This window comes from Propithecus coquereli, unplaced genomic scaffold (genome assembly GCF_000956105.1).
Source record: "Propithecus coquereli isolate 6110/MARCELLA unplaced genomic scaffold, Pcoq_1.0 Scaffold5, whole genome shotgun sequence".
NCBI lineage: Eukaryota > Metazoa > Chordata > Mammalia > Primates > Indriidae > Propithecus > Propithecus coquereli.
The window spans coordinates 14,633,188-14,649,656 of record NW_012150840.1 but is presented as its reverse complement, the minus strand read 5'-3'; the positions used below and the strand labels follow the sequence as shown (position 1 = coordinate 14,649,656).

Below are 16,469 nucleotides of genomic sequence, written 5' to 3'. Positions count from 1 at the left end.
AGTGTGTCCTCAGGGAAGAGTGGGGATTCCGAGAAAATGTGGCACCCCTTATGTTTGTCTTTGGCATGTAACAGCATAGCACATTGCACAGTGCTCAGTTTACTGGATTTTTCTGTTATGTTGTCTAGTGTTAACTAAACCAAACCTCACAAAATGAAGAAATGCCTTGAAAAAATTCCTGTGGACTCAAACTAGTGTGAGTAACATAATTGTAAGCAGTCATTAAAAAATGCAGTGCCGACACTTCTCAGGGGACCTCTAACATGTTATTAGCCGTATTACGAGGTAAAAATAATTATGACCTAGCAGATGTGACCCAAAAGTACCACAGGATCCAAATGAACAAGAAGACCATATGAAATACAGAGTTATATATGCATCATTAATAACAAACTTTGCCTTAAAGTGTATAATGTGCCCAGAGATAGCAGTTAATGATGAAATAAAAGCTATCTTGATTAGAAAAACATTTTAAAACACCAAGACACTCAAACTTTGCTGTACAATTGGACACAAGTATAGACATTTCTAGTATGTCTCTTGGTACTTGCAAGAATCCATTTCAACAATAAAATATATGAAGAACTATCTTTTCGTAAGCCATTAAAGGATGAATCAGTGAACATATATTCTCAATGGTAAATGATTTCTTGGATGAAAATTTAAGCTTTACCAAACCACTCTGTGAGTGTAGCCACCAATGCTACAACTGTAATAAAAAGGAATTGGGGTAAGTTCACAGTGATGGAGAGTGCTGTGTGTATAGTGTCCCAGACAAGCTATTGCACAAAGGAGTCAAAGCCAGAAGAAGACCAATTGCTACAGGAAGTCATCATGCAGCTAGTTCAATAAAGCTAGATCTTTATAGTGTAATGGTATCTTTAGGGAACTTCGCATGGAATAAGTTCTGTGAAAATTGCTTGCACCTTTTGAGAATTGCTAGCTATCTCTTGGCAAAGGAATTGTCAAACTTAAAGATGGGTTATTCTTTTATTTTTTTTTCACAAAAAGATGATATTCCCCATTTGCTGCCTTTTTCTGTGATGACAGGTGGCTGTCAGTAATATGCTTCCTGCTAGAGCTTTCCATGGAGGTTGACACACTCGTCTGTCCCTCCACAGTAATGGAGATGTTTCCCCTGTTTTTAATTCATGTCAATTGTTTGGGGTTTTTTCTCCGTAAAGGAAGGGGGAATGTTGTGAAATCAAGGCAAGATGTGTATTAGCATCAAAATACTGAGAACCATTTCCTTGTTGCTCAATCTGCAATCAGACATCTCCCGTGTACCTATAATTATTTCAAAATAAAAAACAACAAAAACAACACCTGTTCAAGCACATGTTCTATTGTATAACATGCATGTAGTATAATATATACTCTATATAAATTATAACTGTATATGGGGTATTATTAGTCCATATAATTTTTCTTACTATTTAAATTTTTTTAATTGACAAATAAAAATGGTATGTTTATTGTGTACAACATGATGTTCTGAAATATGTGTACATTGTGAAATGGCTAAATCGTGCTAATTAACGTGCTTTATGAATCACATACTTTTTTGTGTGTGTGGTGACAACACTTAAAATCTACTCTTGCAGTGGTTTTCGAGTACACAATATTGTTATTAGCTATAGTATACGATATGTATACAATATATTGTATTGTTGTACAATAGATCTCTTGAGCTTGTTCTTCCTGTGTCTAACTGCAATTTTGTAACCTTTCACCAACGTCTTCCCAACCCCACCCCTGGTAACTACCATCCTGCTCTCTACTCCTATAGGTTCACTTTTTGTAGATTCCGCATATAAGTGAGGTCATAGGGTATTTGTCCTTCTGTGCCTGGTGGATTTCACTTAGTATCATTTTTTTTTTTTTTTTTTTTTTTGAGACAGAGTCTCACTGTGTTGCCCGGGCTAGAGTGCCGTAGCGTCAGCCTAGCTCACAGCAACCTCAAACTCCTGGGCTCGAGCAATCCTACTGCCTCAGCCTCCCGAGTAGCTGGGACTACAGACATGCACCACCATGCCCGGCTAATTTTCTCTATATAGATTTTTAGTTGTCCAAATAATTTCTTTCTATTTTTAGTAGAGACGAAGTCTCGCTCTTGCTCAGGCTGGTCTTGAACTCCTGACCTTGAGCGATCCACCCGCCGCGGCCTCCCAGAGTGCTAGGATTACAGGCATGAGCCACTGCCCCCGGCCAGTATCATTTTTAATAAAAGCAAGGTGGGCCAAGAGGAGCCCGGTGGCAGCAGAGAGGCACAGCTGCCCAGGGCAATGGCTGCAGGGCTGGGGCTCTCAGCTGCTGAGTGGGCTGGATGCCCAGACGGTACCGGCCTCCCAGCGTGGGTGACAGAGGAGCTCGAGGGCCCTCCGGTGAGACCTGTCTGTATCTTCACTCCCCAGCCTCCGCGGTGATTGAAAATGGCCAGCTGGAGTGTCCTCAGGGCTACAAGAGACTGAACCTCACTCACTGCCAAGGTAGGGTGACTGGGCCTGGGCTTGGGGGGGAAATGACGAGGCCTACTGATGCAGGGGCATGCTCCCCACCCCAGACGGGAGGAGGGTCTGTCCCTGCCTGAGTGGTCTCCACTGGGCACCTCTGAGCCCCAGCTTGAGGGAGCAGTGGGGGCTGCTGGTTCCAGGGGCCTAGGGAAGTCGGGGACTTGCTTGAGAGTGACAGAGGGAGCCAAGGGAGCCGAGCCCCTCCCCTCCTCCCATCTCCACTCACCCCGCCCGGAACATGGGCCAGGTGCCTCTCTAGAGCAGTGTGGTGCTGTGTCTGGAGGCGCCACCCTGGTCCCTCACATCTGGCAGCTCCTGAGCTGGTCTCCCTGGAATGGGAAGAATTTCCACTCAGGCCAGCCTGAGTTGGTCGCCCCTGTGGACCCTTCCCAGCTAAGCACCTTCAGCTGCTCAGGCCTCCCTCTCACTGCCTCAACCCACAGGCAGGAAGGGGAAAGGTACTCCCTTCCTGGGGCTCCAGATTGGGAAACCTGCCAGGAGGAGAAGCCACTAGGGACAGTCTAGATATGAAAAGCCCCGTTGTGCCCTCCAAGGGCAAAAATGCAGATTTCTCCCCATTTCCACTGTCCAGTAGGTCTCCCACCATTGCCCCTGTGGGAGTCTGACCCCAGACTAGGCTGGGCCAGAGGCTGGCTATTTTGCCTCGTCCAAGCACTTTTTCTTATCCATGGGCTAGAAATCATTTCTGCATCCTGTCACCCCACACGTAGACAGCCCACCCAGCCCCCCAGGGCTTCCTCAGACTCCTCTCTCCAGAAGAAAGCTTGATGGTGGGGAGGGGGTGGGTGGGTACCTAGGAGGTACAGTTCCTGCCCCAGGTGAAAACAGACACCTAAATAATTTCGTACAATGACTGAAGTGTTCCTGATGGAAAGAAGCACTCGCCCCCCATGGTGGGGGCCCTTCCCAGACTGGGAGGATCAGGGAAGGCTTCCTAAAGAGGTGACACCTAAGCCAAGACTTTTAAAAAAACAAGTAGAGTTGGCCAGCTACAGGGGATGCAAGCTCTCTAGGCAGAGGGAACAGCATGAGCAAAGCAACAGTTTGGGGAGGCCCGAGTGTCTGAGAGGGCACTGTGTACACGGCCTGTGTCCACACAGGAGATGCTACAGGCATGCCAGTGTCATCAGAGTTACCTGCTTGCCCACAGGCTTTGGGAAAATGGTGGAGGGCCTTGGATACCGTGTTAGGGTTTAGGAGCTCCCTCTAGGAAGTGATGGGGAGTTCAGAAGCTTCTCACGCAGAGGGAGACAAGTCAAATTGGTGTTTAGAGGCATCACGGTGGCCACAGTCTGGAGGCACATGGATTGGTGCCCCTTCCCAGCTCTCTGCGGCAGCTCCCACGCACCCCACTGGGGCGTCCTACCAAGGAGTAGCTCCCCTTGGTGCCCATGCTGGGTCATCTTTCAGATGCTCATTCCTGTGCTCAGTGCCAGTTTCCCCAAAGCCTGTGGGTGAGCTGGTGGCTCTGATGACACTGGGCTGCCTGTGCTATCTGCTGGGCGTGTTGGAGGGTGCCTCTCACAAACATTTCATGCTCATCATCTCTGCGCCATCACGATTGTCAATGGAGGCACCATCACCAAGATGGCCCTCAACTTCTTGAAACTTAGAGTGTGAGGGTTGGGATTTCCCCTCCGCAGGAAGAAGTTTACAGTATGGAAAATTTTGAGATCACAGGGGGCAGCTAATGTACCTCCCTTGTTTGAAGAACAGCATGAGCATCCACTGGTCTTGGGGGGATGTGTGTGGCCTGCCCAAGGCAGCGGTGTTCACAAGGACCTGGAGGAGTGCCCCCTAAACTCTGCCTCTGCCCACCCTTGCTGCAGGCCCCTCTCCCCTCTTCCCCAGCCCCATCGGCACCTTCCTCCAGCCTCTGGCCTCCTCTTCCTTGCAAAGGCCCCTCTGTCCTCCAGCTCAACGCAGACGTGTTCCCAGGGACTTGGGCCCTGGCATGGTGCTTTAGGGGCCTCTGGAGCAAGGCTGAATGGGAGGAATGTGGCTGCCCCTTCTCTAGCCTCCAACCCACAGTCCCTTTTACCTGTGTCCCCTGTGTCCCAGCATGCCACCCACCAGCTGAGTGACTCTGGACAAGTTACTCCTGGAGCCTCAGTGCCTTCACCTATAAAATGAGGACATGTGGACCTACTCAATAAAACCGTTTTGTGAGAATTAAATGGGGTATCGTATGTTAAATACCCGGCAGAGTACATGGCATGTGTTAGGTACTCCATGGATGTTAGTTCTTAGTACTGTGATCATTATTACATGCCATTAGTGGACCAAGTGTTTGCAATTTTGATCTTATTTTATCTCTCTGACAACACTAGCTGATCATTACTACCATTATCCCAATTTTACAAATAAGGAGACTGAGGAATGGAGAGAGGAATCTGTACTCAGTGAATGGCAGCTTTCTTCTTGTTGTCGTTTTATTTGGAGAAAGTATTTAAAGATCTCCGCCCAGCCCCTCCCCTCCATCAGGCGTCGGTGGGATGGGTGCTTGGTCATCTCCTCCAACCCTGCAGATATCAATGAGTGCTCGACCCTGGGCCTGTGCAAGGACGCGGAGTGTGTGAACACCAGGGGCAGCTACCTGTGCACATGTGGACCTGGCCTCATGCTGGATCCATCTCGGAGCCGCTGTGTGTGTGAGTGCCAGTGGGGACCAGGGGTGGGGGACGCTGGGAGGCAAGATGGGACCCTCCAGATCCAAAGGCAAGGCCCAGAGCAGTAATTTTCCCCAGACCTCATCACCCTATGCTCACGGCCGGTGTCTGCTCCTCAACCTGGAGTTGGGCCCAATGTACAAAAACGGATTGGCCCACCCTGCTGGAAGAGAGATGGTCACTACTTCACTTTTTGCATTAAGCATTTCTTCTGAGGGATCTGAACTTGGTCTGCTGTGTCCTGGCCCTGACCGGGACTTCCCTAGGGTCATTCATTCCTCAGCTTTGCTTGGTGTCCCCTTCACCCCACCCCTCATCCCCTTAGAGTCCGGTCTCTTCCAACCTGGCATGGCCTCCTCATCCAATACACAAGAGACTATTCTTTAATGTTTACTATCAAAGTATAAGAAAGGGGACAGTGGTGATGGCATTGCTATGACCTAAGCCAAGCACAGGTCAAACTCACTGTGATCCACAGTATTTTGATTGATTCATTGATCTAGTGGTCCATCCATGGATTCAACAAGCACTTACTGAGCATCTACGTGCCCCAGACACTGTGGAAGGTGCCTGGGTGACAAAGATGACCAAGACAGGGCCCCTGTCCTCAAAGCTCCCCATCAGGCCTTTGGCTCTCACCTCATCGCATCTTCCCAGGAAGGCTGTGGTCCTCAGAGCACACTGCTGCCCACTTAGCCCCAGGCACACATAGGCCGCAGGAGACACTTGAGAACTCAGCATGGGAGACAAGCAGCTGCATCCTCATTTCCTGCTCTCAGGTTCTCCGCATGAGGGTGGGAGTAAGAGTCTCATCAAACAGATAACGTGAGGAGATGCTGAAACATTCCTCCTAAAGTTCTCGTGAACATTTTCAGGGATCCAAACTTCCAGACGGAGACATGGGCCAGGCCCGTCTGCGTGCGTGTGGCTGGCCACACCCCCCCACCCACTGCCCTCCATCTGCGCGTTCCCCTCCCACTGACCACCTAGCCACCCACATGTGCCATGTCTGTTGCAGCGGACAAGGCCATCTCCATGCTGCAGGGACTGTGCTACCGGTCGCTGGGGCCTGGCACCTGTGCCCTGCCTTTGGCCCAGCGGATCACCAAGCAGATCTGCTGCTGCAGCCGTGTGGGCAAAGCATGGGGCAGCAAGTGTGAGAAATGCCCCCTGCCTGGCACAGGTAACCGCCTGCCCCCATCCCAGCTCTGACCACCAAGGGGCTTCTTCAAAGCCAGTGGCCATGTTCCCCAGCCTGGGTAGACCGCCCTCAAGCCAGAAGACTCCGTCGTCCCTCCTTGTTGGAGTGCTTATCCCAGCCTGGGGCTCCCTCCCTCCCTGCTGCCACAATTGTCTCCCAAAGGGAGGGAAAGGAGCGCCCTGGTTTCTTGCAGGAACAGCATTTCTCAGCTTGTCCTCTGGCTGTTGGCTTTGCAGAGGCCTTCAGGGAAATCTGCCCTGCCGGCCATGGCTACACCTACTCGAGCTCAGACATCCGCCTGTCCATGAGGAAAGCCGAGGAAGAGGAACTGGCCAGGCCCTTGAAGGAGCAAGGGCAGAAGAGCACTGGGACACTGCCTGGGCCGGCAGAGAGGCAGCCACTCCGGGCGGCCACAGACACCTGGCTTGAGGCCAAGACCACCCCTGACAAGGGTATCTGAGCCGGGGAGATGCCTGAGGAATTCCCCTTTCCCCTGTGTTTACAGTGCCTCAAAGAGGCATAGGCATTTATCCTGGGTCCTTGGGGGCCCCATCTCTGGGGCATAAGGAAAGGGAGCTTGGAGTGCAGCACCCATCCCTGGGAAGCTTCTCTCACGGCCTGGCATGACAGGAAGGCCTCACTCACCTCCTCTCCCATATAGGCTCAAGAGGTGCCCACACCCTTGAAAGCTGCTTGTAAAGTTGGGAGAGGGTAGTAGCAGCGCCAACCCACTGATCAGGCCTCTCCACGCTCTGCCCTGGCCACCAAGCTTCTGGGGCTGGTACTTGCTGCAGGCCTGAAGAGCTGGCCGTGGGTCCTGGGGAGGCTGTGTGCTTCACATGCCCAGCTCTGGCCTCGGAGTCAGAGTGCTCACTCCAGCTCAGCTGCCTCGGACCGAGGAGGCACAGGGCTGGAGAGAGACTAGGCTTGAGGCTCTCCTGGCAGGTGCCTTGGGACACTGTGGCAAAGTCATGACCCAGTTACTGGTAACACGGAATGCAGGAGGCCTGGGGCATATTGGGGCCAGGCAAACTATGCGATTCCAAAAATTGCTCCAGGAATCTGAAACAGACAGGAAGTGAGGACAGAGCCTCCGTTGTCATGGACACTGGACACTGTCCAAACCAGGAGCACCTCCACCCCTTCCTGGAACTATTCCCCTGGCCCATAGCCCAGGGCAGGGAGCTAAGTGACTCAGTGTGGCTGGGAGGCATCAGGGGAGGAGGCTGCCATGCAAGGAGGTGGGCTACAGGATCAATAGGGTGGACTGGCCCGGGAGAGGGTGGGGCTCCTGTCACTGTAGGCCTTAAAGGAAAGCAGGGGCTTCCTCTCACCAAGCAAGAGGCCGAGCTGAGCTACCTTCAGGCCCTCCAGACTGGGATTCTGTGGTGGCCAGTCCCCACAGTGGGGTGACAGGGCAGAGACAGGTAAGAAGAGTCCACGCTTTCAATGCTGCTGACCCTGCTGGGCACACAGTTGGAGGGGTACAGACCATGGAGCTGCCCAGGCCATGGGTGGAGGGGATAAGGCAGGCAGACCCTCCTCCTTGAGCTCATGCTGTCACCTTTCCCTTCCCAGGTGACTCTCAGGCTGGCCAGGTGAGTGAGTCCTCCCATTAGGGAGCTGGGCAACGGTGGCAGAGAGTGGGACCTGGTAGCCACTGAGGCCCCAGGGCAGTGCCCCATGAAGGGGGACGGGGAGAAGGATGAGTATCTGTCGGATTGTACTTGGAGAGATGACAGACTGGGAGGGTGGAGCCAAAGACCCAGTTTTACCCTAAAGGAAGTAATAAAAACGACTGTTTATGGAGCAGCTGCTGTGCAAGCTTTCTGCTGGGGATGGGCTGAGCCCCTTCAGAAAGGAAGTAGGAACAGGTCCTGTTAGTCCTGGCTGTCACTCAGGCTTTAAGCACTACAGATGGGGTTTAGAGTTAGTTCCAGTTCATTCTGGATCTGGCACTTTCTGAGCCAGTTTAGGTTAAACGTCAAGATCTCCTCTGTGAGTGGCGTATGGGGAAGTAGAGGCACAGCTGGGAAGAGCCTCAAACCACATCACTGAGAAAGGGGCGTCCGACTCCCTTCTCTGTGCCCAGAATCCCCCTGTGAAGAACTGGGTGTCCTCCTAGAAAAGCATTCCAGAAGAGTGCATCTGCTGCTTCCTTCACCATCTGCCAGTCCCTGCCCTGCCCCCTGCCCCTCCAACCTGAGTACCTGACTGTCCCCAAATAGTTTCTCCAGCGGGCTTGTTCTCTCTCTGGAGCACCACGTGCCGTCCTCCCGATGAGGCCAAAGCTCTAATCCCGTGTCCTTACAGACCCAACCATGCTCCAGGGCCTCTTTCATCCTCTGCCCATTCTCCTCGTCCTGTTCCCCACCTCTTCACCACCTCCATCCGCAGGCTGTGTTGAGGGACACCAGGTGTGGCCCTGGGTCCTGGCATTGCCACATTGGCCCTGTGGCCCTGGGCACTCTAGTTAACTTCTGGAGCTTTGGCTACTCTGAGACACGGGATTGCATCACCGGTACCGTACACGCTGATTTCCACCGTATGCCCGGCACTGAGCTGGCACAGTGCATACATGGGCTCATTGAATCCTTTCAACCTACTATGGCGAGCCAGTTGAGAAGATTAATTAAGACAGTGATGTAAAGTGTCCAGCAGAGTGCCCGGCGTGTAGTAAGAACTCATCAATGAAAAAGTGAATGAGCGAGTTGGACAGGAAGCCTGGAGTGGGGGTGAGTGTGGTGGAAGGAAGCACATCATGGGGGGACAGAGGAGCCAAAAATGACCCCCTGTTTCTGTGCAGGTCACCCCCAGTGTCACCCATGTACCTGCCGGGGTCCCAGGTGAGTCCCTTCTCCTAGCAGCTCCCCGGGGAAAGAGGAGGGAGGGAGAATGACCTTAATCTAGCAGGGGAGTTCCTATACGTGAGCTGGCCTGTCCAGAGGACGTCATGAACGGCGTGGCATGTGAATGCTCACACCTCAGGTGCATGAAGGTCAGTGAGAGACCCCGTGATGCCTTGCAAATAGTTTCCTAGCCGCAGAACTCTTTCTGAATGTCATGGTGCCACTCAGCATGTACATCAGACCAAAGAGGAAGCACTTGCTGAAACAGGCGGTTGGTGGTGTCCCTAGAGCTCTTTCATCCAAAACTGTCAGGGCTCTGCAGAGCCCAGCTTGCCAGTCGCCAGTGTTGGCTTCAGAAATCAGAAGGCTGAGCTTCTGCTTCTCCCATTATAAAATGGACGCCAATGCCTGTCTTGCTGCCTCTCAAGGCAAATGAGAGGTTGATAGTTGTGGCAGAGCTCTGCAAGCTGTAAAATTCTTTGCAAACAGAAGGGAGAGAATGCTGAAGTGGGAATCAGGAGACCTGGGCTCCTGCTCTTTCTCCAGCAAGCTGGCTGGCCTTGGGCAAGCAGCCACTTCTGTGAGCCTCAGTCTCCTGTCCTGTGAAATGGCAGGTTAGACTGGATGCGCTCGAAGGCCCTTAGAGCTCTCAGACTCTCTGACTGTGTGGGTCCAGGTCTAATTTCAAGAGACTAGGAAGTGCAGGGGTGACCCAGCCTAGGTTCCACCCCTTGTTCTTGGGAGTCGGAACAGCAGGGAGGAGGGAAGGGTCACTGCCAGCCAAGGAGCTGTCGGCTCACCTCTTCCCCTCTCCCCTCCACAGTGGATGCCATAGGAAGACCAACGCCACCACTGCCTGAACAGGGGACTCCAGAGACCCAGGAAGAAGAGCAAGTGACCCCCTCCACCAACGTACTGGTGACCCCGAGCCCCCCAGGTAGCTGCAGCCGGCCCTTTAGGGCTCTCTGCATGCTCCCCTGTGAGGTGTGGCTGTCCAGAGCTGACTCCAAGGCAGGGGAATAAGTGGAACCCCTCCCTCACCTCTCCAACCAGATGACCTCCCAGGCTCTGCACCCCTGGTCTCCTGCTATGAAGAGCACCAGGTCCCCTTAGTGGAAACAGAGGCCCTATCTGGAACACTGCTCAAGCCCAGGGAGGGGGAAAGAGAAGGGACACCAGGGGTCTACCGGGAGAATACAGGGGTGCTCTCCAGGAAAGGGAGCACGTGGAGTGAGAGCCTCCGAGCCCGGCTCTTCCAGGCTGTTTACCCTGAGTCAGCGGATACCCTGGCAGCAGGCAGCCTCCTGCCCACGGGGAGGGCTGACTTTCGGGAAGGAACACGGTTCTGTTTCTCGAGGTTGTTTCCCTGAGCCTGCATTCCTCTCCCTCTGGTCAGCTGCAATTGTGGGGGGGTGGGGGGAGGCGTGGGGGAGATCCCTGGCAAATCCACCTTGCTCTGGAATGTGCCCTCCCTAAAGGCTCATTGTCTGGGGACTTGGTTCCAGAGAAGCAAGGCCGGTGCTGTCGCTGTTGCTCCCGGTGCACACGCGTGCGCTCTCCGGGGCTCACTGCTCTCTTGAGCTCACCACTGAGATCCACAGATCCAAGTCAGCTTGAGTGGGAGGTGAGGGTGTAGGGGTGCTGACACAAACTTGGAGCCAGGCCAGGGGAGAGGGCAACCTTGCAAACAGGCGGGTGTGCACATTCAGTTCTGTCCAATCCAGCCAATACTGCTAGCCCCACTGTGTACCAACACAGGCCTCTTCCCAACCCATTCCCGTGGGTCTTCAGGGTTCTCTCAGAGCTGCAGGGGAGGGCAGGGAGCCCTGGGTATGTGGGCTTCAGGCTAAGACCTCGGGGCAGACACAGAGGCTGAAAGCATCGTTATTCATTCATTCATTCGTTCGTTCATTCAGCATGTTCTAAGAGGTAATTTTTTAGCATTAGGGATACAATTCAAAAAGCTAGAGTCTGTCCCACCTACATGGCCAACTGAGTCCCGGTGAGTCTGCCTCCAGACTGGTTCTCGATTTAGTGCCTATCTCCCCACTTTTCACCCGATTACCACCACCTAAGGCAGACCCTCATTCAATTATTTTGACAGGTTCTAGGGGCCCCTATGCCTCCCATACAGTTTATCCACTGTCTTGCCGCCTGGGTGGCCTTTCTGAGATGGCTCCAATCCGCCCCCACCTTCTGTGACCCCCTTGCTTACAGGCCAGTCGCAGTGTGGAATTCAAGGCCCTGCTCAGTAGGCCCCAGCCCCCATCTCTCATTTTCCCCTGCACCCTCCTCACCAGCTCTGCTGTCTGTCCCGGGGGACCCAGGCAGAAATTGCAGGCAGGGGCACTGGGCACAGGGTGGGAGCCAGGCCCCTATTCAGAGTGAGGCCAGGCTGGAGGCCTCAGCAGGGAAGCTGTGTACTGGATATACGGTTCCTAGAACCTATTAGGTCTTGGTTGGGGGATGCACTCCTGCGAGCCCCATCCTGAGTAGGGCTCAGGGCCCCAGATGGAGTCTCACGTGAGGCCATGCTGTGCATGGATATGGGAGGGCCTGGCTAAGGTTGTTCTCCTGAGACCCCTGTACTCTGGCCCCTGCACACCCTACCCTGCTCCACTGCCTTCATCCACCCCCTCCCTGCCACGACCTCTGCTTTGCTCTGTCTCACACAGGCATTGATAGATGTGCTGCTGGAGCCGCCAACATCTGTGGCCCTGGAACCTGCGTGAACCTCCCAGATGGATACAGATGTGTCTGCGGCCCTGGCTACCGGCTGCACCCCAGCCAGGCCTACTGCACAGGTATTCACTTAGGCCTCCTGGGCTTACTTGGTGGCTGGGGTGGATGGCGGGCAGGAGCTGGGGCACTAAGCCAAGAGTCCCAGGCAGTAGAAGAGCCAAGCAGTGCTGGGTGGTTGATACGTTTAGGAGGAGCGTAACTAGTCACTGTGGACAAAGCTAACCTTGACCTTCAGGGGAAGGCCAGTCTCTGTGAGCCCCATCCGACGAGTCTCCAGGACTCCAGGAGGGTAGGAATCCACCCTACAGCACTCTGACCAGTGCCTGGCAGCCCTTCACTTTGACATCAGCCCACCCCTCAACATGGCCATTTTGCTGCCTGCAGAATGGACCAAGGTCTGCCCCAGTTGAAAATGTCTCCTCCAGGGCCATCCCTGGTTGTGAGGTTTGGGGCCAAGATAAATCATCAAGTGTGGGCCTCATTCCTCCCCCCTCAATATTTTTATACAAAGGAGAAACATCCACTGTGGTCTTGAAGGAGAAAGGAAGTGATGATAGGGCCACTGGGGGAAAGGGACCAGGAACAGGGAGGAGGTGCTGGAAGTCACCCAGGCCCTGAGTGCCTGAGTGGGCCCAATGGGCCGACTTTGTGGCTTCTAGCCTTGGAGATTTTATCTCCCTGGCCTCCTCTGCTCCCTCACCCCTTCCTTGCCACACAGCACCATCCCCTGCCCAGCCCCTAGTGTGGGCAGTTGCTGGCAGGTACCCAAAGAAAGGCCCTGCTGGCCTCCCTGACCTCCCTCCCTGCCTTCCTCTGGTCAGATGACAACGAGTGTCTGAGGGACCCCTGCAAGGGAAAAGGGCGCTGTGTCAACCGTGTGGGCTCCTACTCCTGCTTCTGCTACCCTGGCTACACGCTGGCCACCTCGGGGGCCACGCAGGAGTGCCAAGGTAAGCCAAGCCTGCCTGGCCCTGTGATGGGCACCGGAGAACGCACCCTGGTCGGGCCCCACAGTCTCGTGGGGCTGGAAGAGGAATCACGCATTGTCAGCCCCCAGCCACAGTGCCGCAGAATGGGAATGCGAGAGCTGTGGGAAGAGAGACCCAGACTTTGGCCTGGGCCTGGGAGGAGGCTGACCCTGTGCCAAGAGCACAAGGAGGGATAAACATCCAAAGGGCAGCAACATTTGCAAAGGCCCCAAGGAATTGTGGCTGGAGCCAAGAGTGTGAGGGAGCAGGCGGACATGGCTGGAGATGGGGACTGAAAGCCCGGTCCCCAAACTCTAAGTGACAAGTGGCTGCTTTTATTTTGGGAAAGGAGGCTAACCCATGAGGATGAGCTGAGGCTGTTGGCAGGCTGGGGAGTAGGTGTGCCTTTGAGAGAGGAGCACAGGTCCCCGGCAGCTTAGAGACACCTGCAAGGCTTTGAGCTTCCCTGGAAAGGCCTGGCCCACTGCTAGGGGATGCTGGATAAACATGCTTCCAACACAAACCCTTTAATAATACAGAGCACTCCACATCCATTTTTATGAGTGAGTTCATGAAGAGTACAATGCAATGCCTTGAGATTTATAACCCAGTTGGAAATCCTTCTCCTCGAGAATGGCCCTGCCTGTTCTTGGGGTTCACGGTGCTGGTTCTGGCCAGGGCAGCCCAGCAGTCACTCACAGGCCCCCCAGGGAGGCCAGGGAAGCTCTGTGTTCTCCCACTGTCAGGGTCCCCTTGGGTTCTAATCCCCTAAGGATCTGGTCTGCAGAAACCAAAGCTATCCAGGTCCTCACTTGATTATGGGGGGAAGAAACATGGGGGAGATGGGCCATCTGACTTAATGGAAGAGTGGGAAAATTGTCCACATCATTCACTGAGCACTCAAGCGTTGAGCACCTATGTGCCAGGCACTGTGCCAGGCTCTGAGAGTGTGAGATGAATGACGCATGAGCAGCAACACTGTAGGATCCAGATGAGAAAACAGCTGCTTCTGTGTGAGAGAATCTGGGAAGGTTTCCCTGAGGGGGGTGCTTGAGCTGTGGCTGAATAATATTAGCTACCATTTAATGAACACTTATTATATGCCAGGCCTGTCCTGAGCACTTTACCATATGAAGCTCATCATCCCAACTCCATGCAGTAGAAATGCTTATCCCCATTTTGTGGTTGAGCAAACTGAGGCTCAAAGAGATGAAGTGAAATACCCAGGGACTCAACACCTAGTGGTGGCAGAACTGGAAAGAGAATCAAATCACTCTGGTTCCAGTGCATGGATTGCTTCCAATGACACATTCCCTTACCGTGGGGTGTTGGACACCACATGACTAGGAATGAAGGGAACAGAGGATATTCCAGGGCATGAGAACCATTTCTGCAGAGACCCGAGTAGTGAACAGGCCTGGCATGCTCTGGGAATAACGACAGATTGAGTATGACTGGAGCGGGGGTACCTGGAGAAAGTAGCAGGAATCGAGGCCAGTTTGTGAAGTGTCTCTAGTGCCAGGCTGAAGTGCTTGGATTCCGTCCCACAGGCAGTGGCAGCCAGTAAGGGTTTGTGAGCAGAGGGGTGGTGATTCGGTCAGCTGGCTTTCAGGGAGGTGACTCAGGCGGCAGTGCTCAAAGCAGGCAGGAGGAGCCAGGGGAGAAGCTGGGGGCAGAGGACTTCTCCAGACTCTGGCTGCCTAGGTGGGTATTGTGGCCAGAGGCACTGCTCTTTGCAGACCTAGCCCAGGGAGCTGGGCCAGGATGAGCAGTGACTGCTGCAGGGAATGGTTTCGCCAGGACTGGCCCAGACAAGGGGTTCCACCACGTGCCAGCCTGGGTGACCGGGATGTCTCTGCCAGCCCCAACAGCTGGAGGTCAGCTGTAAGTGCCTCTCCCCATGGGGCTTGGCTGCCACTTGAAGAGGACTGATCCAGGATGACACCCACTTTCTAAAGTCTGCCAGTCTCATAATGTGATATCTCATTATTTCAATGATTTAATATTTTTTAGTTATTTAAATAATTTATATAATTAGCATAAATAGCTTATATTATATAAATTAATATAAATATAGTTTACATACTAAATATCTAAGTAAATATTTACAAGTAAGTGCAAGTGTCTCTTTGTACATTAGCCTGTGGGTTTCCTCATCTGTAAATTGCTTGTTCCTGTCTTGTGCTCAGTTTCCCAATGGTGGCTGCTGTTTTTCATGTAGCTTCTCAGGAGTCCCTTATATATTGCAGGTACTAGGGTGGGTTTAGATTGCACCTCTCCCATTTTGTCCTCTTTCCATTAACCTTATCCACATGTCCTTCTTTGAACGGAAATCTTTAATTTTGATGTATTGAAATCCACTTTTTAGCCTTATTTTTCATGTTTTGGGGGTTTTATTTAAGAAGTCCCTCCCTACCCTTAAGTCACAAAGCTATTCCCCTATACTTTCTTATATTAAGCTTATAGTTTTGCCTTTTATGGTATACTTTAATCCGTCTGGAATTCATCTTTGCATGGAGGTTAAGAACCTGCTTTTTTCCATTTCCATTTCCATTTTTCTCCATAGAATGAGTCAGCTTTCCCAGCACTATCTATCGGGCAGTCGTCCTGGCCCCGCGGGTTAATAAGTTCTTCACCAAATTCCCACACATGGCTCTGCCCATGAGTTCCCTTTCCTCTTCCATTGGATTAGATCTTCTCAAGCGAGCATTGGTTCTTGCAGAATCGCCTGAGAAGTTATAACAATGCAGGTTCCTGGGCCCACCCAGCACTGCTGGGCCAGAATGGCTGGAGGCCTAGGAGTGTGCATTTTACACCTTTGCCGCTGACTCTGCTGTGAACAGGAGTTTTATGACGTATTGCTCAGATGAACTTCCTGTCCATGAACAAATGATCATTATTCGATTCCTTTGATAAGCACTTATTGGGGTTCTGTGATGGGCACCAGAGACACTGAGATAACCAGGCGTGTCCCCAGCAGCGAGGGAAGCAAGAGAGTGAATGGACAGTCACGCTAAGGGCTGGGCTCTAAGGAGCCCTGGGAGCGGGCACCTGGGTTGGAGGGACGAGGTCAGCCTCATCGAGAGACGAGTGGGAACAAGTCATGCTGGTGGGAAGGAAGCCACTCCAGGCAAGGGGACAGCACAGGCAGAAGCTCAGAAGCAGGTCCTGTGTGGCCAAGGCGAGGAGCAGTGTGGGAGGCAGGAAATGAGGTGAGAGAAGGAGGCCCGGGCCAGGTCGTGAAAGATCCCACATGCCAGGCTGAGCAGCGTTGATTTTATGGGCTAGATTTAAAGCTAGAATAATAATAATAGCTAACATTTCTTCGGTGTTTACCTGGTGCCAGGCAGGCACTGTGCTAAGCTCTTCACCTGGATTAGCTCACTTACTCTGCACAAGGACTCTGTGAGGTGTTCCAACCAGTCCCGGCTTGGTGGGGGTAGCTCAAAGGTGAGGCCTCGATTAATTTGACTGGGGGCAGGGAGTGGGGAGTGGCCGTAGGACCC

The 16,469-nt window shown here is 52.9% G+C and overlaps 1 protein-coding gene across 1 annotated transcript in view; it reads left to right on the top strand.

The window, feature by feature from the left end:
- LTBP2 (latent transforming growth factor beta binding protein 2) overlaps positions 1–16,469 on the top strand; it is a 95,281-nt gene that overhangs the window by 62,323 nt on the left and 16,489 nt on the right. Inside the window, exons 10-18 of the mRNA XM_012656226.1 lie at positions 2,415–2,489; positions 5,063–5,185; positions 6,222–6,386; positions 6,641–6,856; positions 7,983–8,002; positions 9,211–9,250; positions 10,089–10,190; positions 11,929–12,057; positions 12,817–12,945. Of these exons, the coding sequence (XP_012511680.1) occupies positions 2,415–2,489; positions 5,063–5,185; positions 6,222–6,386; positions 6,641–6,856; positions 7,983–8,002; positions 9,211–9,250; positions 10,089–10,190; positions 11,929–12,057; positions 12,817–12,945 (999 nt within the window). The remainder of the gene's footprint in view (positions 1–2,414; positions 2,490–5,062; positions 5,186–6,221; positions 6,387–6,640; positions 6,857–7,982; positions 8,003–9,210; positions 9,251–10,088; positions 10,191–11,928; positions 12,058–12,816; positions 12,946–16,469) is intronic.